Source organism: Sphaerodactylus townsendi, linkage group LG01 (assembly GCF_021028975.2).
Source record: "Sphaerodactylus townsendi isolate TG3544 linkage group LG01, MPM_Stown_v2.3, whole genome shotgun sequence".
Taxonomy (NCBI): domain Eukaryota; kingdom Metazoa; phylum Chordata; class Lepidosauria; order Squamata; family Sphaerodactylidae; genus Sphaerodactylus; species Sphaerodactylus townsendi.
The window spans coordinates 191,815,029-191,833,483 of NC_059425.1; the positions used below are offsets into that span (position 1 = coordinate 191,815,029).

Below are 18,455 nucleotides of genomic sequence, written 5' to 3' on the forward strand. Positions count from 1 at the left end.
GGGACCTAGGGATTTGACACCTTTACTCTATCATGCTGGTTCTATCCCTTTGATGTTAGACTGATACTCTCAGGGACTTCCTTCCTTCCGGCTTCTTCCTCGACCCCTTCTACCCACTTCTTCCTACCATGCCTAGAGAGAGGATGGATGCTCCTCGCATCCATCTCCATCCAGCTAGATTAAGATAGCATAGTGACTCTATCTACCTACCTTTCTATCCAGAATGGAGTTCACTAATAAATACTCTTTTTATTAGATCAGAAACTATAACTGACTCTGATTTTCTTTTGTGTAAGCTTGCCGCACATTGAGATCCATCACGCACACGCACGCACACGAGGTAAGGCTTCTGCTGTGTTCTAGCCACCCGTGCCGCTCTGCTAACTACGATAAAGGGTAATCTCCAACTACCAGGAGCACTTATCCCAACACAGTTCTCCCTTTGCTGCCGCGGGGTCCTTCAGTGGATCCACCCAGGATAGGCAATCAGGGGAACCGGGGGGGGGGGGGGGGGCGTACATGAAGGACCCGTCCCATGGACTGTGAAAGGCATTCCCAGGACTGTGTGGGTCTGCCCCGCTCTGGTGCAGTATTAAGTGCATTCTGTGTTCGCAGCTATTGCAAAGAGGTCAGTCTCAGGTGTCCCCCACAGATTGAAAAGGAGGAAGAGGTAAGTGACATTGAGGAACCATTTGTGTGGGGATGCATATTTCCTGCTGAAGCCATTCACTCTGATGCTGGATTCCTTTTGCAATCATGGCAGACATTTGGCAAATGTTTTATTCCTTTTGGGTCAGAGAAGACCATAGAGATTTCCTCTGCTTTCTATTTTCTCTTAGCTAACATACCACAATGCCATCCTCATGAGGAAGAACCCCGGAGCTCACTGGAAGACGTCACACCCTCGCAGCGGTGAAGGGCGAACTGGAGGGAGAGCGCTCCCCTGCCCTCCGTCAAGTGAGTTTCAGGCGGGAAAAACTGCTAGCCTGCCCATGTGCCTGGGAGAGGGGAGCACTCCTTGGTTGCCTGGAGCTTCAAAGAAGCTGGTTGGCCTGCCTGCACACAGCCCCACGCGGGACTGCACAGAGGCTACGGAGGTGAACTGTAGACTCACAGCCGTGGCTCTGAATCAGATAATGTACTGCTATAAATAACACCAGCACTGGTCTGGGCCCTGGGTTAGAGTCCAGGATGGAGCCCCAGCATCACTACTGCTGCCTCCACTACTATGACCACCATGTCTTAGGCTAACCCAGGCTCAAGCCAGGAGCAGTCTTTGCCCGGTACAAGGTGAGCAAGCAGGCTGGCAGAGTGAGCCTTGAAGGGGCCAGGTAGCCCCTGAGTTGGCCAGCAGAGTTTGTGGCCACTGGCTCTAAGCCCTTTTCCCCCTCTGCTGGGCGGACTGGGCAGTGTGTATTCAGTTGCCCGTGGCTAAGACCAGCCTTGGACAGCATTAATTACGAGCAGCATTAAGACCACTGGAGGAAATGATCATTCTTGATGGCAACACAGTGTCCCCGGCCACACCCCAGTTCTCCCCGGCCCCCCCTTGACCACTGTGCCCGTCGCTCTGTTCTAGACGCTGCGGCTCTTACCCCACAAACAGCGGCTTGCATCATAGCATCCAGCCCCCCCTCCGGTGCGTCGAGGTTTCCTGAAATGTACTGCGTCCCCACTTCCCGCTCAAACAGCTTTGCGTTATTTGTGAGGCTGAGCACGTGCCTGAAAGCAAAGGGGGGCTGGCACGGAATGTCTGCCGGTGGACAAGGTCTCTGCAGCTTCTCTGGATGTGTGTTAACAAACGGCAGGACAGTCTTATCCACAAAGGCACCAAACCCTGAAGGGACACAAGAGAAGCAGCATTGAAAAGTTGCTAACAGAAACTGGATGATGCTACTGGACAGATCCAGAAAGTAGGACGTTAAAAACCACAGCTGATTAAAATGCAAGGATAGAGGAAGAGGGCGTCTCAATCAAGCTGGAATTAAAACCTTGAAATGGATGTAGGAAGATAATCAAAGATAACTGGATGTGAAAGGTAATCCTCCACAGGTAAACCCTTTCTATGTGTACTGCCTTGTCTGCTGTTTGCAAGGGAAGCGATATCATGCTTTCCTTTCCCTTAAAAGTACAAACTACTCCCATTGCCCAGTTCACTGATCTGGCTAGTACATCCTCTCCTTCCTTGACAAACGTGATAGGAGGATATGAAATCCTCAAAGTAAGGTTGGATCTTGTTCAGAAAATTAAAAACATTGAAGCATTAAAATGAACTGACCAGGGTTGTGATAACGTTTCATAATGCTAATCTGCAACAAATAAAATATGTAATTCTACCTATTAAACAATTAAGAGGGGGATTGAGAATGAGCAAGAAATTTGCCTAGCTTTACTTTTGAACAATCACCAAAAAATTAAGAACAGACATGATCAAGAGTTTGCCATGTTGCACCTTGCTAGAATGTCACCTCTCAAGGGACAGAGTCATGGATCAGATAGTTTCCTCTTCCTCTTGAGACAGGAAGATAAGAATGACACCAAGGGGGCATGGGTGCCCAATAGGAGATTGTAAATTCCCAGTGCCCTGTGCTTTGGAGATAGATACATCATTCTCAGCCTGGTGTAGTGGTTAAGAGCAGGTGGATTTTAATCTGGAGAACCGGGTTTGATTCCCTACTCCTCCACCTGAGTGGTGGAGGCTCATCTGGTGAACCAGATGAGTTTCTGCACTCCAACATTCCTGCTGGGTGACCTTGGGCCAATCACAGTTCTCTCTGAACTCTCTCAGCCCCACCTACAAGGAGTCTGTTGTGGGCAGAGGCATAGCTGGGCCATGCTGAACCCGGTGCACACTCTGTGTTTTCCACCCCCCTCCCCACAGCACCCCCCCCACACACACTTACCTTAGTTCAGCCTGGAAAAGCGGCCTGTCCCATTCAGGCTGAAAATGGCCTGGTGGGAACTACACTTCCCATGAGAATATGAGGCTCACAAGGTCCCCGGGAAGTGTAGTTCCCACCGGGCCATTTTCAGCCTGAAGGGAACAAGCCGCTTCTCCAGCCTGCACTGTTTCAATAAGGTAAGTGTGAGGGGCGCCACAGGGGGCGGGGGGAGTGGGGTGCCATAGGGGAAGGTGATTTTCCGCCCCCAGGTATGCATTTCATGCAACGTGCACCCCCCCATCCCCCTGGTAGCCCCGCCTCTGGTTGTGGGGAGAGGAAGCGAAAGGAGCTTGTAAGCCACCTTGAGTCTCCTTACAGGAGAGAAAGGTGGGATATAAATCCAAACTCTTCTTCTTCTACTTGTCCTCTCCGTCAGCTATACAGTTGCAGAGGGGCTCCTGTGACACGGACACAGCCAATGAACCCAATGTTTGAATTATTGAATTCTAGGGTGAAGGGCAATCCTCCACACTGAGGTTCAAGTCACCACTCTACCATGAAGCTGACCCAAGGGTGGCCTTGGCCCGGTTATTCTCTCTCAGCCTCCCCTACCTACCTCATCGGCTTGTTTTAAGGATACAGTGGAGGTGAGGAACACCACGCACACTTACCTAAGCTCAGTGGAGATGGGGGACAGACAGACAGACAGACAGACAGACAGACAGACAGACAGACAGACAGACAGACAGACAGACAGATAATACTGTAGCGTCAGTTTGTCTGTGTGTAAAGTTCTAGTTTACTTATGGCAGCCCTGTAGGGTTTTCAAGGCAAGAAACTATGAGAGGTGGTTTGCCTCTGCCTTCTTCTGCATAGCGACTCAGGTATTCCTTAGCGGTCTCCCATCCAATTACTAACCAAAGCTAATGCTGTAGATCCCCAGATCAGGGGATACTGTGGCATCTGCAGCATATAAGTACCTTTGGTTCATCTCATGAATACGTATATCATGGAAAATGGTTGATAGGAAGCTGTGTCAACTTGCATTTTCTTCATGATGACATGATTTTGTTATGTGTGTGAGGTGAGATAATATCCACATACATTCAAACCATTACAATAGTCATGGTGACATGTATGCCGACTGAAACTGTCTCATGTCAGAAGAAAGAAGCAGCTCCGTTCCCATGCCTACGCAGTAGCAGCAGGAGGCCTCCAATGCAACATGACCAACAATTTAACTGTCACAACATTTGGCATGCAGGACAGAATTTAGAAACTGGCGACTACAACTCATCCATCAGACCCCCACACACCTATCCGTGCAAGACTTGTGATTTTGTTGAGAGCCTTCAGCAGATCCCCTCCCAGCTTCTTTACAATCTTCAGGTCATCTTCCATGGAATATGAGAGGTCCATCAGGTAGTACAGATCAATTGGGTAATCTTCACCACGGCGGAATGTCACATTGAAAACAGCAGGTTGACCTGTAGAGTTAAACAGGAAGGAAGCGGCATTTGCCTTTAACCCTGACACCAGAGCCCTTAAGGTACTCCTTGTTGGAATGAGTATGCAGCATGCCTGGACATTGGAGGGCGCTACATCAATGTTATGTCCTTAAATGAGGTGTCCCTTTCTTCATCTCAACCTGGGGACTGCCCTCTGCCTGCTACCCTCTGCCAGCTGTCCATTGCTCTCCCACTCTCCACATGGCTTTTCGTGGAGTCACACGTATCTACAGCTCTCTCCTATTTTACGGTGAAAGCTAGAAGCCTAAATGACTGTCTTACCCCATATGCCCAAGTTGGCCTCTGCGATCTGCAGAGGCTAATTTACTGGTAGCCCCCCCGCCCCTCAATGACGCGGCTGGCCTCTACCGGGGCCAGGGCTTTTACGGAACACTCTTCCATCTCCTGTTCGGGCCCTGCGGGACCTTGGGGAGTTACTCAGGGCCTGCAAAACTGAGTTGTTCCACTGGGCCTTTGGGGAGGCTAGCCGCGGATTGCCTGCCCCCTTTTGATGCCCCCACACTAGATTTTATACTATCTCTGGCACTGCCCTGTATTACGTCTCTAATTTTGGCATTGCTGGTCTTCTCCCGGCCTGAGGATCAGATGTCATTGATAGATTAAAATGAGTTTCATGATAATGCTATTGGGATTTTAAGGGATTTTGATGTTTAATGTTTATAATTTGTATTTTATTGTGCACTGCCTATTATTGTACACCGCCCAGAGCCCTTTGGGGGTTGGGTGGTCTATAAAATATATCAATTAATTAATTACTATTATTACTATTAATTACTATTAAAATCTATTAATTAATTACTCAACACACTGGGAAGATTTATTTACTGCGCTCAGAGATCGCGCTTCTATGACTGAACAAACTTTGCAATATTAACCAAATATCCCAGGACTCCTGAGCTGCTGTAGTTTCAAGATAAACAGAATCTACTTGATTGATTGATTGATTGATTGATTGATTGATTGATTGATTGATTGATTGATTGATTGATTGATTGATTGATTAAAGATGCAGTGCCTCAGACTTTCATATGTCATGATATTAAAAAAAGGTTAACAAAAGGTTCATATTCTAGTCAGCAGAAGTTTGCCCAACAAAGAGGCCGGAGACAGTCAGTCTAGGGACAAGAAGCTACAGTTGACCTTTAGCATGATTGGTGAGTTCAATTGGGGCTCTCTAGACCAATGAGAGGCTGTTGTGGGGGGGGGGGAAGTATCCCATTTGAATGTATAAAAAGCAAAGCATTGTATATGCTAAGTTCAGAGTCTGAGTTCAGAGTGTCTAGTTCAATGTGTGCTCAACTTTGTTCTTGCTGAAGAGTTCTGTATAGTCTTATAATCTTGTACAGCATAGACTTGTGTAACCTTGCAACTTGTGTAACCTTGCAACTGCCAAAGTAAAACCTTCCTATGGAAAGAACATCTTGTGTGGAGAGTATTCTTTTCCTAAGTGCAAGGAGGTTGCAGTGAGTGCAAGAAGACTATAGACCTTCTCATCTTACCAGAGTAGCTCCGCTTTAAACTCTGCTGATATCATACACATGATGCCAGATCAGCTGGCCTCTTCTGATAGGGAAAAGTACTCTTTAAATTAGGTTTCTCTTTCTTCCTTTCGACTTGGACCTCAATGTGAAAAGAATCTACTTGAATAAATGCGAGTTTTCACTTTTTGCAATACACTGGGAAGATTTATTTCCTGCACTCAGAGATCACGCTTCTATGACGGAACAAACTTTGGAATATTAACCAAATATCCCAGGACTCCTGAGCTGCTTTAGTTTCAAGATAAAGCAATTGGGACCGGGGGGAGGGGGGAGCTTTGGAAGAAATAGCAAATAGCCCAAAGTGTATCAGATCCCATTGTATTTCAAGTTCTGTCTGTGCTTCAATCAGCACAAACATTCCAGAGCCATGCAGAATGAGATCTTGAGGATCAGAATATATTTCAGTTATTCTTGGGATAGTTGCAGAGAAAGAGACGTGTTTTGTCAGAAATTTCTAGTTTTGTTTAATCCTGAAATGTGGACAAGGGGTCTTGTAACAATGTGAAGAAGGGTTTTGTAAAGGTTTTTGTTTGTGGTGCTGTGTGGTTTCCGAGCTGTATGGCCGTGTTCCAAGCAGCATTCTCTCCTGGCATTCGCCTGCATCTGTGGTTGGCATCTGCAGAGGATCCTCTGAAGATGCCAGCCACAGATGCAGGCAAAATGTCAGGAGAAAATGCTGCTAGAACTCGGCCATGCAGCCCAGAAACCACACAGCACCCCGGTGATTCCGGCTGTGAAAGCCTTCGACAATACGTTTTTGTTTGTGTTTTTTTAATTGCTGTTATGTAGTGTGTGGCAGTGTGGGAAATCAAGACCAGTTGGACAAATAGCATTTAAACTTTGTGAGTAATCGTTGATACACACTGTGCTTTTTCACACCAGGTTTTTACTACAGTATGGTTTCTTAATTGCATCTCCTTTACACACAGAATCCCAAGTGGTTTTTTAAAAAAGGTTTCTCTTGTTTTTTTCAGACAACTGCAAAGAAAAAGACAGCAACAACTGGAAAACTATGTATTGTATAAGGGAAGAAGAAAAAAGATGAGGTTAAAAAGCCAAGCCAGAGCAAAAATCCAGCGCAGAACAGGCCCCAACTGGATGGGAGAGACACTGGGTAGCAGGGTGTGTGAACAAGATCTTGGTGTATGGAGTGAACTGTAAGCTAAATATGATCAGCCTGTGTGGTGCAGCAGCAAAAAAGGCTAGGGCAGTCTTGGAGGGTATCAACAGAGGCATAACATCCAAATAGGACAGTGGTGGCGAACCTTTGGCACTCCAGATGTTATGGACTACAATTCCCATCAGCCCCTTCCAGCCCACCCCCCCCCCCCCCGCCCCCCCGGGCCCCCCCCCCCCCCCCCCCCCCCCCCCCCCCCCCCCCCCCCCCCCCCCCCCCCCCCCCCCCCCCCCCCACCCCACCCCACCCCGCCCCCCCCCCCCCCCCCCCCACCCCTCCCCCCCCGCCCGCCACCTGCCCCCCCCCCACCCCCCCCCCCCCCCACACCCCCCCCCCCCCACCCCCCCAGCCCCGCCACCCCCCCCCCCCCCCACCCCCCCCCCCCCCCACCCCCCCCCCCCCCCACCCCCCCCCCCCCCCACCCCCCCCCCCCCCCACCCCCCCCCCCCCCCACCCCCCCCCCCCCCCACCCCCCCCCCCCCCCACCCCCCCCCCCCCCCACCCCCCCCCCCCCCCACCCCCCCCCCCCCCCACCCCCCCCCCCCCCCACCCCCCCCCCCCCCCACCCCCCCCCCCCCCCACCCCCCCCCCCCCCCACCCCCCCCCCCCCCCACCCCCCCCCCCCCCCACCCCCCCCCCCCCCCACCCCCCCCCCCCCCCACCCCCCCCCCCCCCCACCCCCCCCCCCCCCCACCCCCCCCCCCCCCCACCCCCCCCCCCCCCCACCCCCCCCCCCCCCCACCCCCCCCCCCCCCCACCCCCCCCCCCCCCCACCCCCCCCCCCCCCCACCCCCCCCCCCCCCCACCCCCCCCCCCCCCCACCCCCCCCCCCCCCCACCCCCCCCCCCCCCCACCCCCCCCCCCCCCCACCCCCCCCCCCCCCCACCCCCCCCCCCCCCCACCCCCCCCCCCCCCCACCCCCCCCCCCCCCCACCCCCCCCCCCCCCCACCCCCCCCCCCCCCCACCCCCCCCCCCCCCCACCCCCCCCCCCCCCCACCCCCCCCCCCCCCCACCCCCCCCCCCCCCCACCCCCCCCCCCCCCCACCCCCCCCCCCCCCCACCCCCCCCCCCCCCCACCCCCCCCCCCCCCCACCCCCCCCCCCCCCCACCCCCCCCCCCCCCCACCCCCCCCCCCCCCCACCCCCCCCCCCCCCCACCCCCCCCCCCCCCCACCCCCCCCCCCCCCCACCCCCCCCCCCCCCCACCCCCCCCCCCCCCCACCCCCCCCCCCCCCCACCCCCCCCCCCCCCCACCCCCCCCCCCCCCCACCCCCCCCCCCCCCCACCCCCCCCCCCCCCCACCCCCCCCCCCCCCCACCCCCCCCCCCCCCCACCCCCCCCCCCCCCCACCCCCCCCCCCCCCCACCCCCCCCCCCCCCCACCCCCCCCCCCCCCCACCCCCCCCCCCCCCCACCCCCCCCCCCCCCCACCCCCCCCCCCCCCCACCCCCCCCCCCCCCCACCCCCCCCCCCCCCCACCCCCCCCCCCCCCCACCCCCCCCCCCCCCCACCCCCCCCCCCCCCCACCCCCCCCCCCCCCCACCCCCCCCCCCCCCCACCCCCCCCCCCCCCCACCCCCCCCCCCCCCCACCCCCCCCCCCCCCCACCCCCCCCCCCCCCCACCCCCCCCCCCCCCCACCCCCCCCCCCCCCCACCCCCCCCCCCCCCCACCCCCCCCCCCCCCCACCCCCCCCCCCCCCCACCCCCCCCCCCCCCCACCCCCCCCCCCCCCCACCCCCCCCCCCCCCCACCCCCCCCCCCCCCCACCCCCCCCCCCCCCCACCCCCCCCCCCCCCCACCCCCCCCCCCCCCCACCCCCCCCCCCCCCCACCCCCCCCCCCCCCCACCCCCCCCCCCCCCCACCCCCCCCCCCCCCCACCCCCCCCCCCCCCCACCCCCCCCCCCCCCCACCCCCCCCCCCCCCCACCCCCCCCCCCCCCCACCCCCCCCCCCCCCCACCCCCCCCCCCCCCCACCCCCCCCCCCCCCCACCCCCCCCCCCCCCCACCCCCCCCCCCCCCCACCCCCCCCCCCCCCCACCCCCCCCCCCCCCCACCCCCCCCCCCCCCCACCCCCCCCCCCCCCCACCCCCCCCCCCCCCCACCCCCCCCCCCCCCCACCCCCCCCCCCCCCCACCCCCCCCCCCCCCCACCCCCCCCCCCCCCCACCCCCCCCCCCCCCCACCCCCCCCCCCCCCCACCCCCCCCCCCCCCCACCCCCCCCCCCCCCCACCCCCCCCCCCCCCCACCCCCCCCCCCCCCCACCCCCCCCCCCCCCCACCCCCCCCCCCCCCCACCCCCCCCCCCCCCCACCCCCCCCCCCCCCCACCCCCCCCCCCCCCCACCCCCCCCCCCCCCCACCCCCCCCCCCCCCCACCCCCCCCCCCCCCCACCCCCCCCCCCCCCCACCCCCCCCCCCCCCCACCCCCCCCCCCCCCCACCCCCCCCCCCCCCCACCCCCCCCCCCCCCCACCCCCCCCCCCCCCCACCCCCCCCCCCCCCCACCCCCCCCCCCCCCCACCCCCCCCCCCCCCCACCCCCCCCCCCCCCCACCCCCCCCCCCCCCCACCCCCCCCCCCCCCCACCCCCCCCCCCCCCCACCCCCCCCCCCCCCCACCCCCCCCCCCCCCCACCCCCCCCCCCCCCCACCCCCCCCCCCCCCCACCCCCCCCCCCCCCCACCCCCCCCCCCCCCCACCCCCCCCCCCCCCCACCCCCCCCCCCCCCCACCCCCCCCCCCCCCCACCCCCCCCCCCCCCCACCCCCCCCCCCCCCCACCCCCCCCCCCCCCCACCCCCCCCCCCCCCCACCCCCCCCCCCCCCCACCCCCCCCCCCCCCCACCCCCCCCCCCCCCCACCCCCCCCCCCCCCCACCCCCCCCCCCCCCCACCCCCCCCCCCCCCCACCCCCCCCCCCCCCCACCCCCCCCCCCCCCCACCCCCCCCCCCCCCCACCCCCCCCCCCCCCCACCCCCCCCCCCCCCCACCCCCCCCCCCCCCCACCCCCCCCCCCCCCCACCCCCCCCCCCCCCCACCCCCCCCCCCCCCCACCCCCCCCCCCCCCCACCCCCCCCCCCCCCCACCCCCCCCCCCCCCCACCCCCCCCCCCCCCCACCCCCCCCCCCCCCCACCCCCCCCCCCCCCCACCCCCCCCCCCCCCCACCCCCCCCCCCCCCCACCCCCCCCCCCCCCCACCCCCCCCCCCCCCCACCCCCCCCCCCCCCCACCCCCCCCCCCCCCCACCCCCCCCCCCCCCCACCCCCCCCCCCCCCCACCCCCCCCCCCCCCCACCCCCCCCCCCCCCCACCCCCCCCCCCCCCCACCCCCCCCCCCCCCCACCCCCCCCCCCCCCCACCCCCCCCCCCCCCCACCCCCCCCCCCCCCCACCCCCCCCCCCCCCCACCCCCCCCCCCCCCCACCCCCCCCCCCCCCCACCCCCCCCCCCCCCCACCCCCCCCCCCCCCCACCCCCCCCCCCCCCCACCCCCCCCCCCCCCCACCCCCCCCCCCCCCCACCCCCCCCCCCCCCCACCCCCCCCCCCCCCCACCCCCCCCCCCCCCCACCCCCCCCCCCCCCCACCCCCCCCCCCCCCCACCCCCCCCCCCCCCCACCCCCCCCCCCCCCCACCCCCCCCCCCCCCCACCCCCCCCCCCCCCCACCCCCCCCCCCCCCCACCCCCCCCCCCCCCCACCCCCCCCCCCCCCCACCCCCCCCCCCCCCCACCCCCCCCCCCCCCCACCCCCCCCCCCCCCCACCCCCCCCCCCCCCCACCCCCCCCCCCCCCCACCCCCCCCCCCCCCCACCCCCCCCCCCCCCCACCCCCCCCCCCCCCCACCCCCCCCCCCCCCCACCCCCCCCCCCCCCCACCCCCCCCCCCCCCCACCCCCCCCCCCCCCCACCCCCCCCCCCCCCCACCCCCCCCCCCCCCCACCCCCCCCCCCCCCCACCCCCCCCCCCCCCCACCCCCCCCCCCCCCCACCCCCCCCCCCCCCCACCCCCCCCCCCCCCCACCCCCCCCCCCCCCCACCCCCCCCCCCCCCCACCCCCCCCCCCCCCCACCCCCCCCCCCCCCCACCCCCCCCCCCCCCCACCCCCCCCCCCCCCCACCCCCCCCCCCCCCCACCCCCCCCCCCCCCCACCCCCCCCCCCCCCCACCCCCCCCCCCCCCCACCCCCCCCCCCCCCCACCCCCCCCCCCCCCCACCCCCCCCCCCCCCCACCCCCCCCCCCCCCCACCCCCCCCCCCCCCCACCCCCCCCCCCCCCCACCCCCCCCCCCCCCCACCCCCCCCCCCCCCCACCCCCCCCCCCCCCCACCCCCCCCCCCCCCCACCCCCCCCCCCCCCCACCCCCCCCCCCCCCCACCCCCCCCCCCCCCCACCCCCCCCCCCCCCCACCCCCCCCCCCCCCCACCCCCCCCCCCCCCCACCCCCCCCCCCCCCCACCCCCCCCCCCCCCCACCCCCCCCCCCCCCCACCCCCCCCCCCCCCCACCCCCCCCCCCCCCCACCCCCCCCCCCCCCCACCCCCCCCCCCCCCCACCCCCCCCCCCCCCCACCCCCCCCCCCCCCCACCCCCCCCCCCCCCCACCCCCCCCCCCCCCCACCCCCCCCCCCCCCCACCCCCCCCCCCCCCCACCCCCCCCCCCCCCCACCCCCCCCCCCCCCCACCCCCCCCCCCCCCCACCCCCCCCCCCCCCCACCCCCCCCCCCCCCCACCCCCCCCCCCCCCCACCCCCCCCCCCCCCCACCCCCCCCCCCCCCCACCCCCCCCCCCCCCCACCCCCCCCCCCCCCCACCCCCCCCCCCCCCCACCCCCCCCCCCCCCCACCCCCCCCCCCCCCCACCCCCCCCCCCCCCCACCCCCCCCCCCCCCCACCCCCCCCCCCCCCCACCCCCCCCCCCCCCCACCCCCCCCCCCCCCCACCCCCCCCCCCCCCCACCCCCCCCCCCCCCCACCCCCCCCCCCCCCCACCCCCCCCCCCCCCCACCCCCCCCCCCCCCCACCCCCCCCCCCCCCCACCCCCCCCCCCCCCCACCCCCCCCCCCCCCCACCCCCCCCCCCCCCCACCCCCCCCCCCCCCCACCCCCCCCCCCCCCCACCCCCCCCCCCCCCCACCCCCCCCCCCCCCCACCCCCCCCCCCCCCCACCCCCCCCCCCCCCCACCCCCCCCCCCCCCCACCCCCCCCCCCCCCCACCCCCCCCCCCCCCCACCCCCCCCCCCCCCCACCCCCCCCCCCCCCCACCCCCCCCCCCCCCCACCCCCCCCCCCCCCCACCCCCCCCCCCCCCCACCCCCCCCCCCCCCCACCCCCCCCCCCCCCCACCCCCCCCCCCCCCCACCCCCCCCCCCCCCCACCCCCCCCCCCCCCCACCCCCCCCCCCCCCCACCCCCCCCCCCCCCCACCCCCCCCCCCCCCCACCCCCCCCCCCCCCCACCCCCCCCCCCCCCCACCCCCCCCCCCCCCCACCCCCCCCCCCCCCCACCCCCCCCCCCCCCCACCCCCCCCCCCCCCCACCCCCCCCCCCCCCCACCCCCCCCCCCCCCCACCCCCCCCCCCCCCCACCCCCCCCCCCCCCCACCCCCCCCCCCCCCCACCCCCCCCCCCCCCCACCCCCCCCCCCCCCCACCCCCCCCCCCCCCCACCCCCCCCCCCCCCCACCCCCCCCCCCCCCCACCCCCCCCCCCCCCCACCCCCCCCCCCCCCCACCCCCCCCCCCCCCCACCCCCCCCCCCCCCCACCCCCCCCCCCCCCCACCCCCCCCCCCCCCCACCCCCCCCCCCCCCCACCCCCCCCCCCCCCCACCCCCCCCCCCCCCCACCCCCCCCCCCCCCCACCCCCCCCCCCCCCCACCCCCCCCCCCCCCCACCCCCCCCCCCCCCCACCCCCCCCCCCCCCCACCCCCCCCCCCCCCCACCCCCCCCCCCCCCCACCCCCCCCCCCCCCCACCCCCCCCCCCCCCCACCCCCCCCCCCCCCCACCCCCCCCCCCCCCCACCCCCCCCCCCCCCCACCCCCCCCCCCCCCCACCCCCCCCCCCCCCCACCCCCCCCCCCCCCCACCCCCCCCCCCCCCCACCCCCCCCCCCCCCCACCCCCCCCCCCCCCCACCCCCCCCCCCCCCCACCCCCCCCCCCCCCCACCCCCCCCCCCCCCCACCCCCCCCCCCCCCCACCCCCCCCCCCCCCCACCCCCCCCCCCCCCCACCCCCCCCCCCCCCCACCCCCCCCCCCCCCCACCCCCCCCCCCCCCCACCCCCCCCCCCCCCCACCCCCCCCCCCCCCCACCCCCCCCCCCCCCCACCCCCCCCCCCCCCCACCCCCCCCCCCCCCCACCCCCCCCCCCCCCCACCCCCCCCCCCCCCCACCCCCCCCCCCCCCCACCCCCCCCCCCCCCCACCCCCCCCCCCCCCCACCCCCCCCCCCCCCCACCCCCCCCCCCCCCCACCCCCCCCCCCCCCCACCCCCCCCCCCCCCCACCCCCCCCCCCCCCCACCCCCCCCCCCCCCCACCCCCCCCCCCCCCCACCCCCCCCCCCCCCCACCCCCCCCCCCCCCCACCCCCCCCCCCCCCCACCCCCCCCCCCCCCCACCCCCCCCCCCCCCCACCCCCCCCCCCCCCCACCCCCCCCCCCCCCCACCCCCCCCCCCCCCCACCCCCCCCCCCCCCCACCCCCCCCCCCCCCCACCCCCCCCCCCCCCCACCCCCCCCCCCCCCCACCCCCCCCCCCCCCCACCCCCCCCCCCCCCCACCCCCCCCCCCCCCCACCCCCCCCCCCCCCCACCCCCCCCCCCCCCCACCCCCCCCCCCCCCCACCCCCCCCCCCCCCCACCCCCCCCCCCCCCCACCCCCCCCCCCCCCCACCCCCCCCCCCCCCCACCCCCCCCCCCCCCCACCCCCCCCCCCCCCCACCCCCCCCCCCCCCCACCCCCCCCCCCCCCCACCCCCCCCCCCCCCCACCCCCCCCCCCCCCCACCCCCCCCCCCCCCCACCCCCCCCCCCCCCCACCCCCCCCCCCCCCCACCCCCCCCCCCCCCCACCCCCCCCCCCCCCCACCCCCCCCCCCCCCCACCCCCCCCCCCCCCCACCCCCCCCCCCCCCCACCCCCCCCCCCCCCCACCCCCCCCCCCCCCCACCCCCCCCCCCCCCCACCCCCCCCCCCCCCCACCCCCCCCCCCCCCCACCCCCCCCCCCCCCCACCCCCCCCCCCCCCCACCCCCCCCCCCCCCCACCCCCCCCCCCCCCCACCCCCCCCCCCCCCCACCCCCCCCCCCCCCCACCCCCCCCCCCCCCCACCCCCCCCCCCCCCCACCCCCCCCCCCCCCCACCCCCCCCCCCCCCCACCCCCCCCCCCCCCCACCCCCCCCCCCCCCCACCCCCCCCCCCCCCCACCCCCCCCCCCCCCCACCCCCCCCCCCCCCCACCCCCCCCCCCCCCCACCCCCCCCCCCCCCCACCCCCCCCCCCCCCCACCCCCCCCCCCCCCCACCCCCCCCCCCCCCCACCCCCCCCCCCCCCCACCCCCCCCCCCCCCCACCCCCCCCCCCCCCCACCCCCCCCCCCCCCCACCCCCCCCCCCCCCCACCCCCCCCCCCCCCCACCCCCCCCCCCCCCCACCCCCCCCCCCCCCCACCCCCCCCCCCCCCCACCCCCCCCCCCCCCCACCCCCCCCCCCCCCCACCCCCCCCCCCCCCCACCCCCCCCCCCCCCCACCCCCCCCCCCCCCCACCCCCCCCCCCCCCCACCCCCCCCCCCCCCCACCCCCCCCCCCCCCCACCCCCCCCCCCCCCCACCCCCCCCCCCCCCCACCCCCCCCCCCCCCCACCCCCCCCCCCCCCCACCCCCCCCCCCCCCCACCCCCCCCCCCCCCCACCCCCCCCCCCCCCCACCCCCCCCCCCCCCCACCCCCCCCCCCCCCCACCCCCCCCCCCCCCCACCCCCCCCCCCCCCCACCCCCCCCCCCCCCCACCCCCCCCCCCCCCCACCCCCCCCCCCCCCCACCCCCCCCCCCCCCCACCCCCCCCCCCCCCCACCCCCCCCCCCCCCCACCCCCCCCCCCCCCCACCCCCCCCCCCCCCCACCCCCCCCCCCCCCCACCCCCCCCCCCCCCCACCCCCCCCCCCCCCCACCCCCCCCCCCCCCCACCCCCCCCCCCCCCCACCCCCCCCCCCCCCCACCCCCCCCCCCCCCCACCCCCCCCCCCCCCCACCCCCCCCCCCCCCCACCCCCCCCCCCCCCCACCCCCCCCCCCCCCCACCCCCCCCCCCCCCCACCCCCCCCCCCCCCCACCCCCCCCCCCCCCCACCCCCCCCCCCCCCCACCCCCCCCCCCCCCCACCCCCCCCCCCCCCCACCCCCCCCCCCCCCCACCCCCCCCCCCCCCCACCCCCCCCCCCCCCCACCCCCCCCCCCCCCCACCCCCCCCCCCCCCCACCCCCCCCCCCCCCCACCCCCCCCCCCCCCCACCCCCCCCCCCCCCCACCCCCCCCCCCCCCCACCCCCCCCCCCCCCCACCCCCCCCCCCCCCCACCCCCCCCCCCCCCCACCCCCCCCCCCCCCCACCCCCCCCCCCCCCCACCCCCCCCCCCCCCCACCCCCCCCCCCCCCCACCCCCCCCCCCCCCCACCCCCCCCCCCCCCCACCCCCCCCCCCCCCCACCCCCCCCCCCCCCCACCCCCCCCCCCCCCCACCCCCCCCCCCCCCCACCCCCCCCCCCCCCCACCCCCCCCCCCCCCCACCCCCCCCCCCCCCCACCCCCCCCCCCCCCCACCCCCCCCCCCCCCCACCCCCCCCCCCCCCCACCCCCCCCCCCCCCCACCCCCCCCCCCCCCCACCCCCCCCCCCCCCCACCCCCCCCCCCCCCCACCCCCCCCCCCCCCCACCCCCCCCCCCCCCCACCCCCCCCCCCCCCCACCCCCCCCCCCCCCCACCCCCCCCCCCCCCCACCCCCCCCCCCCCCCACCCCCCCCCCCCCCCACCCCCCCCCCCCCCCACCCCCCCCCCCCCCCACCCCCCCCCCCCCCCACCCCCCCCCCCCCCCACCCCCCCCCCCCCCCACCCCCCCCCCCCCCCACCCCCCCCCCCCCCCACCCCCCCCCCCCCCCACCCCCCCCCCCCCCCACCCCCCCCCCCCCCCACCCCCCCCCCCCCCCACCCCCCCCCCCCCCCACCCCCCCCCCCCCCCACCCCCCCCCCCCCCCACCCCCCCCCCCCCCCACCCCCCCCCCCCCCCACCCCCCCCCCCCCCCACCCCCCCCCCCCCCCACCCCCCCCCCCCCCCACCCCCCCCCCCCCCCACCCCCCCCCCCCCCCACCCCCCCCCCCCCCCACCCCCCCCCCCCCCCACCCCCCCCCCCCCCCACCCCCCCCCCCCCCCACCCCCCCCCCCCCCCACCCCCCCCCCCCCCCACCCCCCCCCCCCCCCACCCCCCCCCCCCCCCACCCCCCCCCCCCCCCACCCCCCCCCCCCCCCACCCCCCCCCCCCCCCACCCCCCCCCCCCCCCACCCCCCCCCCCCCCCACCCCCCCCCCCCCCCACCCCCCCCCCCCCCCACCCCCCCCCCCCCCCACCCCCCCCCCCCCCCACCCCCCCCCCCCCCCACCCCCCCCCCCCCCCACCCCCCCCCCCCCCCACCCCCCCCCCCCCCCACCCCCCCCCCCCCCCACCCCCCCCCCCCCCCACCCCCCCCCCCCCCCACCCCCCCCCCCCCCCACCCCCCCCCCCCCCCACCCCCCCCCCCCCCCACCCCCCCCCCCCCCCACCCCCCCCCCCCCCCACCCCCCCCCCCCCCCACCCCCCCCCCCCCCCACCCCCCCCCCCCCCCACCCCCCCCCCCCCCCACCCCCCCCCCCCCCCACCCCCCCCCCCCCCCACCCCCCCCCCCCCCCACCCCCCCCCCCCCCCACCCCCCCCCCCCCCCACCCCCCCCCCCCCCCACCCCCCCCCCCCCCCACCCCCCCCCCCCCCCACCCCCCCCCCCCCCCACCCCCCCCCCCCCCCACCCCCCCCCCCCCCCACCCCCCCCCCCCCCCACCCCCCCCCCCCCCCACCCCCCCCCCCCCCCACCCCCCCCCCCCCCCACCCCCCCCCCCCCCCACCCCCCCCCCCCCCCACCCCCCCCCCCCCCCACCCCCCCCCCCCCCCACCCCCCCCCCCCCCCACCCCCCCCCCCCCCCACCCCCCCCCCCCCCCACCCCCCCCCCCCCCCACCCCCCCCCCCCCCCACCCCCCCCCCCCCCCACCCCCCCCCCCCCCCACCCCCCCCCCCCCCCACCCCCCCCCCCCCCCACCCCCCCCCCCCCCCACCCCCCCCCCCCCCCACCCCCCCCCCCCCCCACCCCCCCCCCCCCCCACCCCCCCCCCCCCCCACCCCCCCCCCCCCCCACCCCCCCCCCCCCCCACCCCCCCCCCCCCCCACCCCCCCCCCCCCCCACCCCCCCCCCCCCCCACCCCCCCCCCCCCCCACCCCCCCCCCCCCCCACCCCCCCCCCCCCCCACCCCCCCCCCCCCCCACCCCCCCCCCCCCCCACCCCCCCCCCCCCCCACCCCCCCCCCCCCCCACCCCCCCCCCCCCCCACCCCCCCCCCCCCCCACCCCCCCCCCCCCCCACCCCCCCCCCCCCCCACCCCCCCCCCCCCCCACCCCCCCCCCCCCCCACCCCCCCCCCCCCCCACCCCCCCCCCCCCCCACCCCCCCCCCCCCCCACCCCCCCCCCCCCCCACCCCCCCCCCCCCCCACCCCCCCCCCCCCCCACCCCCCCCCCCCCCCACCCCCCCCCCCCCCCACCCCCCCCCCCCCCCACCCCCCCCCCCCCCCACCCCCCCCCCCCCCCACCCCCCCCCCCCCCCACCCCCCCCCCCCCCCACCCCCCCCCCCCCCCACCCCCCCCCCCCCCCACCCCCCCCCCCCCCCACCCCCCCCCCCCCCCACCCCCCCCCCCCCCCACCCCCCCCCCCCCCCACCCCCCCCCCCCCCCACCCCCCCCCCCCCCCACCCCCCCCCCCCCCCACCCCCCCCCCCCCCCACCCCCCCCCCCCCCCACCCCCCCCCCCCCCCACCCCCCCCCCCCCCCACCCCCCCCCCCCCCCACCCCCCCCCCCCCCCACCCCCCCCCCCCCCCACCCCCCCCCCCCCCCACCCCCCCCCCCCCCCACCCCCCCCCCCCCCCACCCCCCCCCCCCCCCACCCCCCCCCCCCCCCACCCCCCCCCCCCCCCACCCCCCCCCCCCCCCACCCCCCCCCCCCCCCACCCCCCCCCCCCCCCACCCCCCCCCCCCCCCACCCCCCCCCCCCCCCACCCCCCCCCCCCCCCACCCCCCCCCCCCCCCACCCCCCCCC

The 18,455-nt window shown here is 75.3% G+C and overlaps 2 protein-coding genes across 2 annotated transcripts in view; one reads left to right on the forward strand and one right to left on the reverse strand.

The window, feature by feature from the left end:
• Positions 1–1,469: 1,469 nt before the first annotated feature.
• On the reverse strand, positions 1,470–4,573 carry LOC125438272 (integrin beta-2-like). The gene is made up of 3 exons (XM_048506605.1): positions 4,531–4,573; positions 4,199–4,369; positions 1,470–1,837 (listed from the first exon to the last, which is right to left on the reverse strand). Exons 1-3 carry the CDS (start codon positions 4,571–4,573, stop codon positions 1,470–1,472), a joined length of 582 nt encoding a protein of 193 aa, XP_048362562.1.
• A 985-nt stretch (positions 4,574–5,558) lies between these two features.
• LOC125438278 (integrin beta-2-like) overlaps positions 5,559–18,455 on the forward strand; it is a 34,011-nt gene continuing 21,114 nt past the window's right edge. The window contains exons 1-2 of the mRNA XM_048506618.1: positions 5,559–5,565; positions 6,979–6,998. Of these exons, the coding sequence (XP_048362575.1) occupies positions 5,559–5,565; positions 6,979–6,998 (27 nt within the window). The remainder of the gene's footprint in view (positions 5,566–6,978; positions 6,999–18,455) is intronic.

What these genes read in the sequence shown, in the direction of transcription:
- LOC125438272 (XM_048506605.1), bottom strand. Translation starts at nt 4,573, where the DNA reads ATGGACAGCTGGCAGAGGGTAGCAGGCAGAGGGCAGTCCCCAG. An exon ending in AGGCAGAGGGCAGTCCCCAG is followed by an intron (nt 4,370 to 4,530) that starts GTTGAGATGAAG and finishes TTAACTCTACAG; the next exon opens with GTCAACCTGCTGTTTTCAAT. An exon ending in CACAAGTCTTGCACGGATAG is followed by an intron (nt 1,838 to 4,198) that starts GTGTGTGGGGGT and finishes GTGTCCCTTCAG; the next exon opens with GGTTTGGTGCCTTTGTGGAT.